The 16,713-nt window shown below is 42.0% G+C and overlaps 1 protein-coding gene across 2 annotated transcripts in view; it reads right to left on the bottom strand.

The window, feature by feature from the left end:
* The window catches only part of PHACTR1 (phosphatase and actin regulator 1), a 571,703-nt gene that overhangs the window by 98,331 nt on the left and 456,659 nt on the right, over positions 1-16,713 (bottom strand). For both annotated transcript variants that reach the window (XM_054557205.2, XM_054557204.2), the window contains 2 exons: positions 4,349-4,516; positions 2,012-2,218 (listed from right to left, as the gene is read on the bottom strand). In XM_054557205.2, coding sequence (XP_054413180.1) covers positions 2,012-2,218; positions 4,349-4,516 — 375 coding nt within the window. The remainder of the gene's footprint in view (positions 1-2,011; positions 2,219-4,348; positions 4,517-16,713) is intronic.

The raw sequence follows: 16,713 nt of genomic DNA, 5'->3' as shown, positions 1-16,713 counted from the left end.
GTGAGGAGTCCAGGTTGCGTGTTCCTTATGAAAATCCACTGCCTGACGATGGGTCACTGTCTCCTACCACCCTTAGATGGACTGTCTAGTTGCAGGAAAACAAGCTCAGGGCTCCCACAGATTCTACATTATGGTGAGCTGTATAATGATTTAATTATATTTTACAATGTAATAATAATAGAAATAAAGTGCACAACGAATGTAATGCACTTGAATCATCCCGAAATAATCTCTCCCACCCCACCTCCGGTCTGTGGAAAAATGGTCTTCCACAAAACTGGTCCTTGGCGCCAGAAAGGTTGAGGATAGCTGCATTAAACTGTTATATATTCCTATCTACTTTGATACTTAGTACAGTATTCTGCCTATTGTAGATGTGTTGAATAAATACGTACTACATGTAGGGGTTTATTTTGTACAATGTTTAATCTTTCTTAAGGGAAATTTGACATCAAAACCTTAAAGGGTGCATAATCTTTGACTCAACAGTTCTAATTTTAGAAATAAATTACAGAAAACTCAGAAGTGCTTATGAAGACATATGCAGGCTGTTGCAGTTGTTTGCTGTTGTGATTTAACAATAAGGAAGATGGAAAAACTTTAAGGGGTCAGTCAATTAAACCCTGATCCATCCAAGCAGCTAATAAAATCATGTTGTGGAATTGTTACTAACATGAAAATCAGTTTACAACATATCACCAAGTGCAAAAAGCAGGTGACAAAACAATACGTACAGCAACATTCAATTTTTATTCAATAGACAGACAGATGGACAGTGGATATTGCCTAGAAGGAGGCTTATGGGACCTTTTCTCCTTTGTAGTTTTCTGTGAATTTCAATTTTTGGACATCGAACAAAAGTGTTATTGATATGTTAGATGGTTCCGTTGATGGAAATTTGCTCTTTCAAGCCATACACATCTGACTTGGATGGACACACACATTAATAGATTAGTTTGACATGAGCCCATGTCTAAGATGGACTCTTATGGAACTCAGTATCACGTGAAAGACAGCCTGCTCTGGAAACAACATTAGCTGAACTCGGAGTTGAGAAATATAGCATCGATTGTGCCTCTATTACAGAATTCCTGTCAGCCCTGGAAGTCACTTACTTTTCTTGAACCTCAGTGTTTCTCCTATAAGATAGGTGAATATTTTTCCCTAATTCCACCCCCATTACATGTTACAAAATGTTATAATGATTACCTAGGTAGTATTTGTCAAAATACCGAGTGCTTTTTAAAAAGGCAGTCGATCAGCATCAGGTGAAACTATTATCAAAGTTGGAGAAATGACCCTCTGAAATATTTTAATCTCTGATTATACCACAGCCTTAAATCACAAAGTGGTATCTAATTCATGTGCCAAAGTGCAGTGAAGTACAATTTCACCGAGTGCTCAATTTAATACCTGTGGATACATTCATTAAGTAACACTTCAGAAACACTGCAAAGTACGTGCGCAATCATTTTAGGACAACATTGCTAAGCTTACTCTTCTTTTAAAAGTATTTACCACATAATTTGCAGATTGTCTTTTTTTTTTTCCCCCTAAGAGAACAGACAGCACTGACATGAATTTTAATAGGTGAAATACACTGGGCTTCAGATCAATAACTTAAAGACAAAAAATTTAAAACCTTGACAGACTCATATGAAGAAGGCACTATTCCTTATCGTTGCAAAAATGTTGACATTGAATCGATTTCGCCTAGATGAGCAAATAATCTTGAATTAGTCACTTAAATACAATGTACACATTTACAGATACACATGACTGAAAGCTCTTGGCATATGGCTGGTAGGTGGATATCAAATGCTGCTTGACACAAAAACACAAACCCTGGTCATGACTGCAGATATCAAGACACACACAGAAACACCCAAACATCCCACAGGGCAACCTCCCCAGAGAGCTGCCTTTAGGCCTCAGTTAAAAAAACAAGAGAAAAAGAAAATCCCTTGAAGGGAAGGAGGGACTGCTTGCCCCAGAAGACGTCTGCACTCACCTGTTAAGTGGTTGGCAATCCTGGTAGAGGGTTTGGGAGGCAGGGCCGGGGGCTGCTTGAGAAGGGGCAGCTGCTTCACTGGGGTCTCTTCATGGTCTCCAGGGAAAGCAGCAGGTTTTTTGGGGGGCAGTAGCAGGACTGGTTTGGCTGAAGGATCTTGGGACAGGAGGACTCCAGACTCACTGGCAGAGGGACTCTCTTCAGACACTGAGGGGACAACCACATGATACACAGGAGACATTACACAAACGCAGTGCAGGCGGGGCCAGCGGGGAACACAGGACAGGGACTCGGGTTGGCAACACAGCGGAGCACCGATGCTTCAGGCTGCCACGCATGTGTAGAGAGCTATAGCGAGGACACCAGAAATCCAGTGAAGCAGGAGGGACAGAGAGAGGAGGCAGAGGAAGAGAGAGAGTGGAGGCGGGAAGAGCAACAGGGAGAAAGAGGAGGAGGACGTTTTCTCAAAACCATCAAACACTTGACCATTTCAAACTCAGCTTTGGTCATACAAACCCTACGCATGCTCTAAGATGTGACTCATGGGGCACAGCAGGAATCACCAGGATGGCCAGTACAGAAGGCTCAGGGTGCAGAGCCCCTCTAAGCCAAACCAGAACTGCTGAATGCCAGCAGCCTCGCTGGGGCCTGCTTGCCCTTTGCTGAGGGGCAAGAGGGAGTGGATTCAAACAAGTGGAGGGGCTCAGTTTTGTCCACTGGGTCCGCTCTGTCTCTGCTGTCAGATCTGCGACACTGGGTACAGATGACAGCCTGGAACGCTGACACCACGTAGGCTGCCCCCCCAGGCACTGGACGGCTGCTCCTCCAGGTTCTGGAGTGCCCGGCGCTGAGCAGCAGCCTCTCAGCCCAAATTCTGTAGTTTTAGCAACAGCATCCTGCCCCCACCAGCTCCTGTAAACTTTGACGAGGCGAAGGATGCTTTAAATCAACCTTTTAATCTTCCCCTTTCCTCTCTCTTCTTGCTCACCACAATTATAGTTTTCTTTTGTCAGTTCCTCCATTGCTCTTTGCACTGCATTGGACCCGTCGGGACCCGTCTCTTCCTTTCCTTCATGGGGCAACCCCTGACTGGCTTTCATGAAGAGCTGTCATTGGGTGGTGGCACACACCTTCCTGCCATGCTGGTAGCTTGCTGATGACAGATTGAAACTCTGTTGATTCTGCTGGAATGACAGATTTTTACTATAACAATCAAATCTATCTGACTTCAATGTCACAAGGAAGTCTGGATTCTTTTTTTAAAAAAGCACTGCTTTCATTGGGAAACCCTCCCTGAGGTTGGAGGGTGTAACTCCACTGCATCTCCTCTCACCTTCCGCCACTGCCTCAGTGAGAAAGCCTGTAAGGGACTCCTCCCCTCCCCACCCTCCTTCCTCCTGCCTGATCAGGTGTTCTGTGCAGCACCAAAGCCCTGCAGAAAATCCTCATGAGCACTACATTCTCCTGCCTCAGGGACACTATTATTGTCAGTGTGGCACACAGTGATGGAGCAATGACGCACCAGGTCCCATAACGAAGCATGGGAATTAACCCTGTGAAACCCCATCCCTCCCACCCTCCCACGTGACTGCCTGTGGATGTGGATTTTGCACATGATGGGGACAAAGGCCTCTCTATCTATACTCTGGATATTGCAAGAGGTTCCTTCTCCCAGACTCATCTCCTGATGAGTACCACTGCTCACTAGCTGTCAGGAGGGACCTATTTTGGGGCAAATTAGGACCACTCTGCAAACCTTCTGAGAGGATGAGTGTTGGCCACTCAGCCACCTTTGGACCAAAGAAGGAGATGACAGTCAGAGGGCATCAAAAATCAGCTATCAGCAGGATACAATTCAATCAGTAAATTATATACAGTTTCATAGACAATTAAATTAATTGACTATATCCAGTAAATTGATACAAGTATTAACTGGCATACTGGAACTAAGACTAAAGGACCTTTCAGACAGACGAATTTGATAGGTATCATATAGAAATGTAGGATTCCTCAGCTTTATCTTCACAGAGATGAATGTTAAAAAAACAAAATAATAATATTTTAAATCATCAATGTTATACAAATAAGCCATATTGCCTTTAAAGAGATTAAGGTAGTAAAGAGTTTTTTAAACACTGTAGGATAATAAGTGTAAGTATATTCCATTTTTAAAAATACTCAGTATGTACTAAAAACTAATCTGTTTCACTAAATTTCCAGATCCTCATGCTCAGGATAGTCCAAAATAGAATTCCAAGTCCAGCCAGGCCAAAGATCTCTGGTGCCTGGCTGGACTTGGTGTCTGAGACCTGCTCTACAATCCTGCCAGGGCATTACCTGGCCCATCCATGATGTCTGACGGTTGGAGCACCTCATATGAGCAGGGATCCCTGGGCATTGGGACTGGCTCCATTTCGGACAGGGCAGGCAGAGACAGCTGGCTGGAGCTCAGGGACTGCCCATTTTCTAGGGAGTCCTCTTCATTGGATATAGAGAGTTCCCCATCTGTCAGAGAGAAAAGGAGATTGCAGAGTTAGACAATGTCTGCCTTTCAAGAAAGAGTGGCACTTACTGCCTGCTGAGTCTAGATGCTGCTGAACAATCTTTATCAAGGTCAGCCTCTAAAACTAACATCTGTTCTTTTGCTTTTAAGACATTTATTTCATTGTTAGAGATATGTTGTCTAATCATCAGGGCAACAATTTCCAATGATCTTCAGCATTTTGCCTGTTTTCTCTGTGCCTTTCTAATCCGAATCCATCACATTTTCTATGTATTATTATTATTACTTTTTTTGAGACAGAGTTTCACTCTTGTTGCCCAGGCTGGAGTGCAATGGCATGATCTTGGCTCACGGCAACCTCCGCCTCCCGGGTTCAAGTGATTCTCCTGCCTCAGCCTCCCAAGTAGCTGGGATTACAGGCACGTGCCACCATGCCTGGCTGATTTTGTATTTTTATTAGAGATGGAGTTTCTCCGTGTTGGTCAGGCTGGTCTCAAACTCCCAATCTCAGGTGATCTGCCCACCTGGGCCTCCCAAAGTGCTGGGATTACAGGCATAGGCCACCGCGCCCGGCCATTTTCTATGTATTTTTAAAAATAAAAAGTAAATTAAAATTATTTTTTTCTCATAATTTCTAAAAACTTGGGAAAAAACTCAGCAAGCCTCAGAGATTGGAAGACCAGGATTGGGAATTCCTACTTCAAGGAGCAAAGGGCTTCATGTCACTCAACAGGCACCAAGGTCCTGTCTTCTGTTTGCCTCCACCCTCGTCCAATTTCTCTACTTGGATAAAGGATTAGGACAGCTCTCATCTGCACCTAACAGGCTGCAGCCACTCAGCAATGCTGGGAAGTGCCAGAATTCTCCCGGTGCCGACCACCAACCACGCCGCATAGTGCAGACTTTGATGTTGCTTAAAGCTCAGCAAAACAAGGACCACGGTGCAGGATCAAAGGCTCCCATACAATGGCCATTTGTCAAATCAAAATTCCCCCTGTGTGATTTCATCCTAGCCCAGGGGAGTCTTAGATAACTAGACATTAAAGTCAAATTAATTTTTAAAGAGGACTGAAAGCTGTTCCAGCGAGATGAATAAACACCAGATGAAAGACTAAGTTCTGCGGAGTCAGAAACAGAAACCAGCAGAGCAATTACCCGACTTAAAACCAGAAGCAAGATGACGACTCGTAGAAAAGAAACAGTGAAGTGACTCCAGGGTGATTTTTGGGTAAATAATCCTTTCCTTTTGCTATGTTCCACCTCTAGTTTAATTTTATAAATCAGTGATCTATGGTGGCACAGAACCCCTCCATGGCCCACCCCCAATTAGAGTCCGTCCAGTGAATATCTGTTTAACAGAATAATCAACAAACCAACAGGCCTGAAACAGCATATGATTCAAGGGCATATGGTGTTTGACCTGAATCTTCTATAAGCGTAGAAAAAAATATAATGAATGCCAAAAAAAAATCATCTGAAGCAGACAGTGTAAAGCACCAGCATTTGAAGAGTGTGTTGTTTTTTTTTTCTTTTTTTAATTCTGCTTTTTTATATGCCCAAAATGGTAGTAAAAGTTATTATAATTGGGATCAATAATATGATGATTACTCATTAATAAGAAAGCAAAAGCAGTGCAGACTGTAAGCCCATGCAATGGAAATCACACAGTTGAACTGGGAGTCTTTGGGATGGGAAGGGCTGAGCGTCAGTATGTCGCTATCACATCATGGATGCTCCCCAGTCTTCTTAACGTGCCTTTATTTAGCACGTTCAAACAGATGCCGTGGGAAGTAGCTCTGCTTCAATTTCCCAGTTGGTGGAATAATGATGCAGCTGCCATTCAGCCTAACACATCTCTAGGAAACCACTTTGATTCTTGATGTTCCAAAGTATAATAAAAGTGCTGGACGAGACAACCAGAGGGGATGGAGGTCTCAGGGCTCTTGCCAAGTTCTGCTTCTTTGGGGGAAGGATGCAATCAAATGATTGCCATACATTTTAACAGTTAAAAAGTACCATAGAAGCAACATTAGAAAAAAGAGATGTAACTGTGGTTGGACGACTCTAGACTCTCTCCATGAATCCTGGGCTTGGCTGGTAACAGAAAAGCAATATTGCTTGCTCCTCTTGGGACATACTAACTCTTGAAAAATTGGGCTCTCTATAGATTAAAAGTAATGTGGCTAAATCACAAAGGCCCAAACCACTTTGGAGAGGAAATAATCTTGGGAACTCCATTGTTATAATTGCTAAATACACATTTCCTTTGAAAAAGTAAAAACAGGAGAAGAAGGTGTAAGACACTGATCATATCACCACCCTACCTAACAGAAACAGTTTCCTCTTTTTGAACACGTTTTTTCAAGATTGTAATCTTACTGTGTGCCAAATTTTGTGTCTTGCTTCCCCCTTACTATTATAAGCATAACTATCATCTTAATGATTATACTGGATGACTATATATCAATATTTACTTGGCTAGCTCCCATTTGGTTGGTTACAAAGGGATAGACTTATGCTATTGTGAAAAAAATGCAGTGAGGACCATTGTCTTGCATACAATTTTTCTGCAATTAGAATTCTCCCCCTTTAGGATAAATTCCAGTAAATGAAATTTTCATGTATTAATATTCCAATGTCCACTGATACATACATGGATCCTGTGAAATTGTTTTATTAAAGGATTTTCCAATTTACACAATTAGAAGAAATGTACAGACCATACACATATTTTAGCTTTTGGCAATTTCTTCAACATTAATATGGATAACCTTGTTCTGTCTATCTATCTATCTATCTATCTATCTATCTATCTATCTATCTCTATCTACTTATCTATCTACCTACCTACCTATCTTCCTACCTATCTACCAACCACCCATCCGTCCATATATGTATATACATATATAGTAGAAAGAAATGAAAACCATTCAATAAGTACAAATTCATTATTAATATCATTTATGACCAAGATGGGTAGCAACAAAAGTAAAAACTATTTTACCTGGATTCATTTAAGGATGGAATAATACTGCCACTTTTAAGTAATATTTTAAATTTTTTATTATGACATTTTTACACCACACACACACACACACACACACACGAAACATTAATGTAATGGGCTGTATACACCCATCATTAAGCTAAGGAATTATCTGGGAATTCCTAATGCTTGGTAATTCCAAGTGTTATGAATTTGAAGACTAGTCTCTCCATGTCCTGCTAGTATTTATCAGTACTGGGTTTTTTGTTGTTGTTGTTGCTGTTTGTTTGAGGCAGGGTCTCACTCTGTTGTCCAGGCTGGAGTGCAGTGGCATGAACATGGCTCACTGCAGCTTCCATCTCCCAGCCTCAAGTGATACTCTCACCTCAGCCCCCAGAGTAGCTGGGACCACAGGCCCACACCACCGTGTCCCACTAATTTTTATATTTTTTGTAGAGACAGGGTTTTGCCAAGTTGCCCAGCCTGGTCTGGAACTCCTTGACTCAAGTGATCCACCCACCTCAGCCTCCCAAAGTGCTGGGATTACAGGTAGGAGCCACCGCGCCCAGCCTATCGATAATGTTTATTAGCATCCTTACCAGCATTAAAAAATTCACATTATTAAAAAATTCTCCCCAGAAAGAATGTAACTTGCCTCACTAAGGTGAGGCTTAGGCATTACCTGTATCCCCATCTAGCTAGGTCATCGCCACCTTGTTAGTGTGGATGAGACAGTGTTCACTGAGTGTTGGAAATTATGCTGACGTTTTACATAAACTTCTAAAGTCATCTGTGATAATGGCTTTGAAAAATGGTACACAATAACCTCCAATCATGAGCTGCTTCCTATTAGAATTAATAAAATGCAAACAGCAGGAAGAAAGACGGCAGGATGAGACATGGGTTAAGACAGTGGTTCTCAAACTATAGCTGGCATAGCAACCCGCTGGAAGCTATTAAAACACAGATTGCTGGGCTCCACCCCCAGAGCTTCTGACCCAGTAGTTTCTGGGTGAGACCCAAGAATGTGCACATCTAACAAGTCCTTGGGTGATGTTAGTGCTCCTTTTGCTGGTCAGGGTACCACGCTTTGAGAAAACACTGAATTAAGGATAAAGAGTAAAGGAGCCAAGAGAAACTGCAGTGTAATTGTGCCTCATCCTGATGAGGTTTAGGGCAGGAAATGCTGGCTGTGTGGCTAACATGGGACAGACAGCATGCGGAAGCAGGAAGTTGCATTGTCTAACCATGGATCATGAATATGAATCTGACACAAAGGACAATGGGGCTGGAGAGAGCAGAAGGATGAAGTGGAAAAGAAAAATGTGTTTCAGAGGCAGACAGGTCTAACAAGGTAGAAGCAGGTTACAGAAGCAGCAGAGAATAGTATGCAGACGTCAGTGTAGGTCAATGTCGTAAGTCTTAAATCATGAGACATAGAAAGCAATGGATCTAAGATATAGAGCTGGCCACCAAGATTGTGCCAGCCTTACTTGCCTCTTCTGGCGATGCATAAGAAACAAAGATGTTAGGAGATTCAAAGTTAACACCAAATCAGAGAGAATGAATAAACTCATTCAATAGACAAACACCTGTTGATGACAACATGCATCATCTACCAGAAACCTCCAACCCCCCGACAACGACCTCATGGAGAAGCCAGAGGTTTGCTGTTAGCTCATTATGATACTCGTAGAAACAACTGCCCAGTAGGCTGCTGCCAGGCCCCTGGAGCTTACCCACACCCCAGCCTGCCTCTCCTCCCATAAGTGAGGCATGAGCCAAACACCTCAAATGGATCTTGTCCAAGTGGCTTAAAAAAATGGTTTGTTGCTACATTATTGTTCTTTGTTTGGCTTTAGGGACACCCCCTGGTTTTGGGGTGATCAATATCAACTTCTGCTCAATTACATTTTCTCAAAGCTCATGGTTAACCAAAGTTGTTTTTTGTAGATGACTGTCATTATGGAGAATGGGTGACAGGAATTCTTTCAGGCTCTCATGGGTACCTATGTAACAAGAGTTTCTATTTAGAAATAGATATAAAAATCTGATATGAATATATATATACACACACATATATATACATATATGTGTGTGCATGTCTGTGTGTGTGTATATATATATATATAGAGAGAGAGAGAGAGAGAGAGAGCAAGAGAGAGAGACAGACAGACAGACAGAGAGTGTCTTGCTCTCAGAGTCTTGCTCCATCACCCAGGCTGGAGTGCAGACTTTACCTCCTAGGTTCAAGTGATCCTCTCACTTCAGCCTACCAAGTAGCTGGGACTACAGGTACACACTAACATGCCTGGCTTTTTTTTTTTTTTTTAGAGATGGGGTCTCGCTATTTTGCCAAGGCTGGTCTTGAACTCCTGGGCTCAAGTGATCCTCCTGCCTCGGCCTCCCAAAGTGCTGAAATTACAGGAATGAGCCACCATATCTGGTAAAATATTGTATGAAGGAAGGACATTTTATTCTGAAAAGGCTCAGGGTTCAGGACTCTCTGGAGTTTAGGATTTTTAAAAGTGTCAACTCTAATTCTGAAACACAAAAGTACATTAATAAATGTAAGCTCACCACTAAATCTGATTTTCTATGATATGAATTATGGTTCATATTTTTGAAAACCCATGTTTAAAATGTATCTCTAGTGAGCTAAGAAATCCTTATTTAATAAATAACCATTGAATATGACTATGAAGAATTGCTTTATATCTATATATTGAACCAATATGGCAATACATTTCACACAGATCCAAAAACTAAAAATAAAACTTTAAAACCAGAATAAAAATGTATGAAAAATAGAATAGTAGAAACAAATATATATTTATTTATTTATTCAGGTTGTTCAAGAGGGAAGCCAGATGGATAGTTCTGACTTCCTTATAAAACTTTCTGATTTTTAATTTGCAAAAGGAAATGTTGTACACCAAACAGAAGAACAAAAGCAGCATAATGGAAACATATGTGCTACACAGATCTAATAAAAGAACAAACTCTTCCAAGTAGGAAGAGTGTTTGTTTTGGTAAATAAAAAATCAAGTCCCAGGTGCCACATGTAAAATGCATAACCTTGCTAGGAATTAGAGACATGCAAGTGAAATGACCATGTGAGTGATGTGGATGCATGAAATGTGTTTGAAATAATATCAAGTACAAAAGCAGGAATGGAGGACAGTATGCACATGTGGATTACAATGACATGAAAATGAAATAGGTGTGCAGGTTGGCAAAGCTCTGAAGTGAATCTGGCATGATATACAACTTAATGATCATTCACTTTTTTTCCCCTGCAAGATGCTTACATTTATCTTTAAAAATACCAAAAAATTGCATGCTGCCATGTTACATTAAAACAATCATAGTTTGGTTAGAGGGGAAACCCATTCCTCATTCCTCTGGTTTCTACATGGAGACATTTTCTCCAGGGCTCCTGCTTGCCTACCCTCTTGCTCCTCTCCACTGCTGCCTCATTGCTGGGGTATAAGCACTGGCCCCTCTGTCTCCACTGGGGGAGCCAATCCATCCTTTCCATTCTGCTCTGGACCCGTGTTGATTCCAGACTCAGACTTTCCCAGTTGGTGGGCTGATTTGAGGTCAAGGCTAGGGGAGGAGCATGATCAGACCCATCAATGACTTCCTCCAGCCCAGCTTTTGCCAGTGATAAAGGAGATCCCCTCCTTTGATCTCCCATTTGTCTTATTTCTCACATGGTTCAGAAACTCAGAGATAGAAGATGGTTCAGAAACTCAGAGACAGAAGAAGAGTGCTAATAGAGGGCCTCTCAAATCCTTAACAGTCCGGAGACTCAAGGGAAGAGAATGCTTTCTCCGCCTCAGGTAAAAAGAAATCGAAAGAGGCATTGACAGGTGATAGAAAGGATGGTGTTAGGAACCATGCTCTCCTGGGGGACCTGCTAACCTCAGTTAACAGAGGTGTGCTGGTGAGCACCTCTAATTTATTCTCAGGAGAGACAGGTGGGGTGAAGCGCAGCTGCAGTGGAAAGAAGCCCTGACTCAGAGCACAGGGAGAGCCCTGTTATCCTGGCCATCACTAGCTAGCAACAAGCCACTTAGCTTCTGGGGACCTTAGTGTCTGCCCCTTGAAAAGAAAAGGACTGTGTTGGATGATGCCTGACTTCCTTGCAGATCAAAGTATTCTCTGCCTGAGGGCTGGAAGAGATGAGAAAAAGCGCCCCCACCCAAACTTGCAAATCATCTTGAAATATCAGATGAGCTAACACAGCACAGCATTTTATATTCAGGTTTTCTTTTTCTTGTCTGACATACTGTTTAGACCTATTACAGCAAGAACTAGAAAGTAAATGAATGAATTTCTGCTTTATTGTTGGCTAAATAAAGTTTTATATTTTTATTTTTTAAAAACTTGTAAGTAAAGTTTTCACATAGATCTAGAAATCTGTGCTCTGCACAAAAAGTCTCTGTACACAGCAGAGAGACAGGGAGGAAGAAATGAAAGGAGAAAGAAACATTTCTGGAGTGTCTTCGGTGTCCAGCATTATGTTGGACTTTTTATATATGATAGTAATAATAACAACCTCTGAAACAATATTTCAGAGAACTTACTATGTGCCAGGCTGTGTTTATTTTTTCCTTCCTTTCTTCCTTCCTTCCTTCCTTCCATCCATCCATCCTATGAAGTTAGTACCAAAATCACTCTCATTGTTTAGAGAAAAGTGAGCATTAGAAAGTTAAATAACTCGTGTGAAGTCCCTAGCTCAGTAGATGCTGAGCTAGTACTATATGTTAAGCGGGGCGGGCGGGGGGGTGGGGGTGGGGGTGGGGGTGGGGCGCGGTGGAGAGAGAGAGAGTATGTGATTTAATTTAAAATAGCTTATTTGGAAATTTTAATTCCTTAAGGATGGCAAGAACAATATAGAATCTTTTATAAATAAGACATGTAGTTGTCATTAACAAAACTCAAACTCTCTTAACTGTTAGTCCTTGTAGAAGAGAATAATGAACATCATGAAACCATGGCTGCATTTATGCTTCCATTGTAAAGAAACATTATGTAAGTGAAGTGCCATGAGACAATTTTAGACCAAAAATCATAAGAAGAATTAACTACACTGCATCTTTGTTGGTAATGCAAATGTGTTGAATTTACACATGCATGCTTGCAAAAATTCAAACACATTTTAATTTACTGATGATCACCTGTGGCTATAGTTAGCAAAATAAAGAAGTCGAGCCACCCTGTGTTAAAGCAAATAATCATCCTTGTGAAGACACAGAAGAGGAGCCTAACACAAGCATTTGCTAATTGCCTTTTCTCTCTGAGACAAGAGCTGCTGTTCAGCATGTTTTGTGTTCCCATTTTAGCTTCCCAGACATGCCCTTTGTGCATCTCAAATGGAGAGTCTAAGGTGCTTCCCACACAAGTGTCATTCTGGTGTTAGTGGTCCTAACATTAGTGAGGCTGAAATAGAGACTTCGTCTTATGTACTTTTTTGACATTGATATATGTTTTCTATGTGAATAGAAAAAAAAATCCACTCATTAAGGGGGCATAGCCATTGTTTTGTATCTCAGAGAGGTGTCGTTTTAGCAACAAGATGCAGAGCTTTGAAAAAGCTTCTGTTAATCCCAACAACCTTTTAAATTACTGCAATCGAAGCTGCCAGTTGCCCTGATAGTCAGTAAAATGATGTAAAATGATGTGTTGAGTAACAGTTAACTAAGTAATAATTTATCTAAGGATTTCCTCGATGGATTAAAAACTCTAAGCCTAAGAAGCTGGAAATGTTTCTGTGGCATTTGTCAATCTCTGTTGGAGATATTTTCTCCAGTTTGCCTGAGTTTAGGGAGTTGGTGTGATTACATGGTGCCATAGTTGTCATTTTAAAGAATTTTAAACGTAGAGCATAGAAAGCAATATATTCTTATTAAATGTTGCCTATTTACTAATGAGTGTTACTATCATTTGATGCTTGGGCGTTTAAAAAGACTCGATAGTCTTACTTGGAAGAAGAAAAAAACAAAAAACTATTTAAGTTGGTGCAAAAGTAATTGCAATTTTTGTCATGACTTTTCATTAAAGCTGCAATTACATTTGTACCAACTGAATACATTGGTTCTTTGGCACTTTTGGACTTTTCCAAGTGAGGAAAAGTCATTTTGTTTGTGTGTGTGTATTTAAAAGTCCCTGTGCACTGTCAGGATTTGAGGCAGACACTTACAGGGGTCTGTAGGACCAGGGAACCTATATTTTCAGAATCCACAAGTCAGAGAATCTTCCAGTTTTTTTACCCCTACCTGCAGCGAAGTCTTTGGATTATTCTGACCAGTATATATATGCAAGAACAATCTGGCAAGAGCCGTGATGTTCTTTTCTGTCTCACGCAGGCATCTCACAAAATCCTTCTGAATCCAACTACCTTGAAAATCTGTGCAAAATGTATTTTCATTCTCAGAATTTAATTGATTCTGTGTTACTTGGAGTGGATATTTTCACACAAGGAATGAAATGGTACCTGTTTTTGTACTCAAAGAATCATCTTGCTTTTTGTTCTTGTGGTTACTGTTCTGAGTGTATTATCCTATTTTGATTTTAATAGACTTTTCCTTCTTGCCGAGAAGCCTTTGCCTAAAACATGAAATAGGTGAGATGCAATGACTTTCCATCACAAGAGTGGCAAAGACATTGACCCTGGGTAGCTTGTTTCAGCTGCACTTCCCTGGAGCTGTTTCCTGCTGGATTTATTAGTATTTGCTGCCTCTGACTGCACCTCATGGTCAATAAACCATGGCTCACGTGGAGTCTGGGCTGCTTCCCCTGCCTTCAGCCTCCTGGTAACCTGAGCGCCTCATTACATGGAATTGTGTGGTGCCTGTCTCCTGGGTATGGTTATACCTCCTCAGCAGTCTGCACGCCAAGTGCATTGGTTCTCAGATGATGTATCCTCATGAACTATTAGGGCTCTGACCACTATTTCCAAATAATGACTCTGGCTCCAAGGTTTGTAGCTGAAAGAGGAGTTACCATCTTGCTATTTCTGGGCATTTTGATATAAAAAAGCAACTGGGACAGAGATTGAATATAAATGAACAGAATGTCACAGTTTCTCTCCTATGGAATCTGATAGTCTGAATCTCACAGAATCAATCATTGTGCAAGGGGCCTCTTTCATCATTAATAGGGTAGCCCAACTGAGCCTAGCATCCAAGATTGTAGAAGAGGCTAGAGTTGGCCGGGCGTTGTGGCTCACACCTGTAACCCTAGCATTTTGGGAGGCCGAGGTGAGTGGATCACCTGAGGTCAGGAGTTCAAGACCAGCCTGGCCAACATGGTGAAAAACCGTCTCTACAAAAAATACAAAAAATTAGCCAGGCGTGGTGGCGCATGCCTGTAATCCCAGCTACTTGGGAGCTGAGGCAGGAGAATCACTTGAATCCTGGAGGCAGAGGTTGCAGTGAGCTGAGATTGTGCCATTGCATTCCAGCCTGGGCAACAAGAGTGAAACTCCATCTAAAAAAAAAAAAAATGGCTAGAGTTGGGGGAGGGAAGTTATAGGGGATGGCCATTTCAAAATTTGCACAGCTCTGTTTCTCTAGCTGGCCTCTCAAATAGGGCATTCACTAGACACATGTAGTGGTGTTCAAGTTCGTTAAAACTGAATAAAATTCACAAAGCAGTTCCTCAATCAGAGTAACCACGTTTTAAGTGCTTCACCGCCACACGTAGCTAGAGGCTACTGCATTGGCCGACACAGATGACAGAACATTTCTGTTACTGTTGAAAGTTCTACGGGAGAGCACTGCTCAAGGTAGACTTGAAAATCACAACCGCGGGCCTTACATGTATGCAAAAGTCAATCCATTTCTGGAACAGAGAGGGTAAAATGATGCTGCTACACTGATCTCCACCATAATGAGTGTCTGGCTCAGTGTACTGTAGTCCTATTGGAGAAATTGCAGTTGTGGGAAACCTGGAGTGCTGGGATGGGGGATGAGCTCCAGGGCACACATGGACAGTGGGAGCCCTGAGAGCAGTGAGGCGGAATTACAGAGGCAGACATGGCCCTTGGAGGAGTCCTGAGCCTTCAGTGGATCTCGGCTCTACCTGGGTGGAAGTGGGGGGGGGGGGTGGGGACTGTGAAGAGGACTTGAGAAAAGCATGAAAGGAGAGCAGAAGAGCAGGGAGAGCAGGTGGCTGGTGGAGACCATAGCTAACCTTAATTGAGTACCTGCTCTAAGCAGGTGATGACCTAACTTCCCACACTGGATTATGTCCTTTAAGCCCAAACGGGATTATGTCCTTTATGAGATAACAGGCAAGGGCCAGAATGGAGTTGAAGAGTTCATCATTCCATGGGAGGATGGAATGATTCCCAGAGACTCTAGGAGGATCACCCGGTTGGTAACAGACTGCCTTCAATCAAGCAGGCTGGGGCCTGGGAATAGCGAGAGGAGATCAAAGGAAAGCATGGCCTTGCTGGCAGCAGCAGTCTAGGGTCCTGGGGTTATATCCAATCAGAAACCAGAGTCTAGAGGGATGAAAAGATGCTCTGTATCTTCCATAGACAGAACACGAGGGAGCCAGAACCGAAACGCCTGGCTCAGGACTCCTTCAAGAGTACTGTTCTTTTAGATATTATTAATGGGGTGGCATGCCCCATTGACTTGTCTAACTTTACACAAGTCTTGGGCAAAAGTATGAAATCTGGAACATTTTTTAAGCTATTTCCAGCTTTTCCTTCATCAGCTACTAGACTCCCAAAGTTTGACTGGCTTTCCAGTTATAAAGGTCAATGCATGTCAGTGGCTGGGGAGTAATAGAGCATTGGAAGGCCGGGGACACGTGGATGAGGCATTGATGCCTACCATGCCGCACGTACCCTGCCCTGCCATGAGTTCACAGGAGGAGTCCAGGTAAGCAGTTAGAAAGGGTGGTTTCATGGTGGATATTCCAATATGAATTTACATTATGCAGCAGCACTGAGGGAGTTGACTGTACTTGCGATACTTAAGTTTATGGAAACATTTGTCAAAATTAGGGGAAAATATCTGATGGTTATCTGCCCAAATTTTCATCTATGAGACATGAGGGTAATCCTGAAAAACCTTTGGTGCAAAATTTTCTTGCTGTCATCAAGATACCAAGAAGATATAGCCTTCGTTTTTTCCCTGTACACTGTGGTATACGCATGTGATGCAGGAATTACTGCAGCCATCTTGTCACCAT

The sequence above is a fragment of the Pongo abelii genome, chromosome 5 (assembly GCF_028885655.2).
Source record: "Pongo abelii isolate AG06213 chromosome 5, NHGRI_mPonAbe1-v2.0_pri, whole genome shotgun sequence".
Classification (NCBI taxonomy): Eukaryota; Metazoa; Chordata; class Mammalia; order Primates; family Hominidae; genus Pongo; species Pongo abelii.
This window is presented reverse-complemented; position numbering and strand designations above follow the sequence as displayed.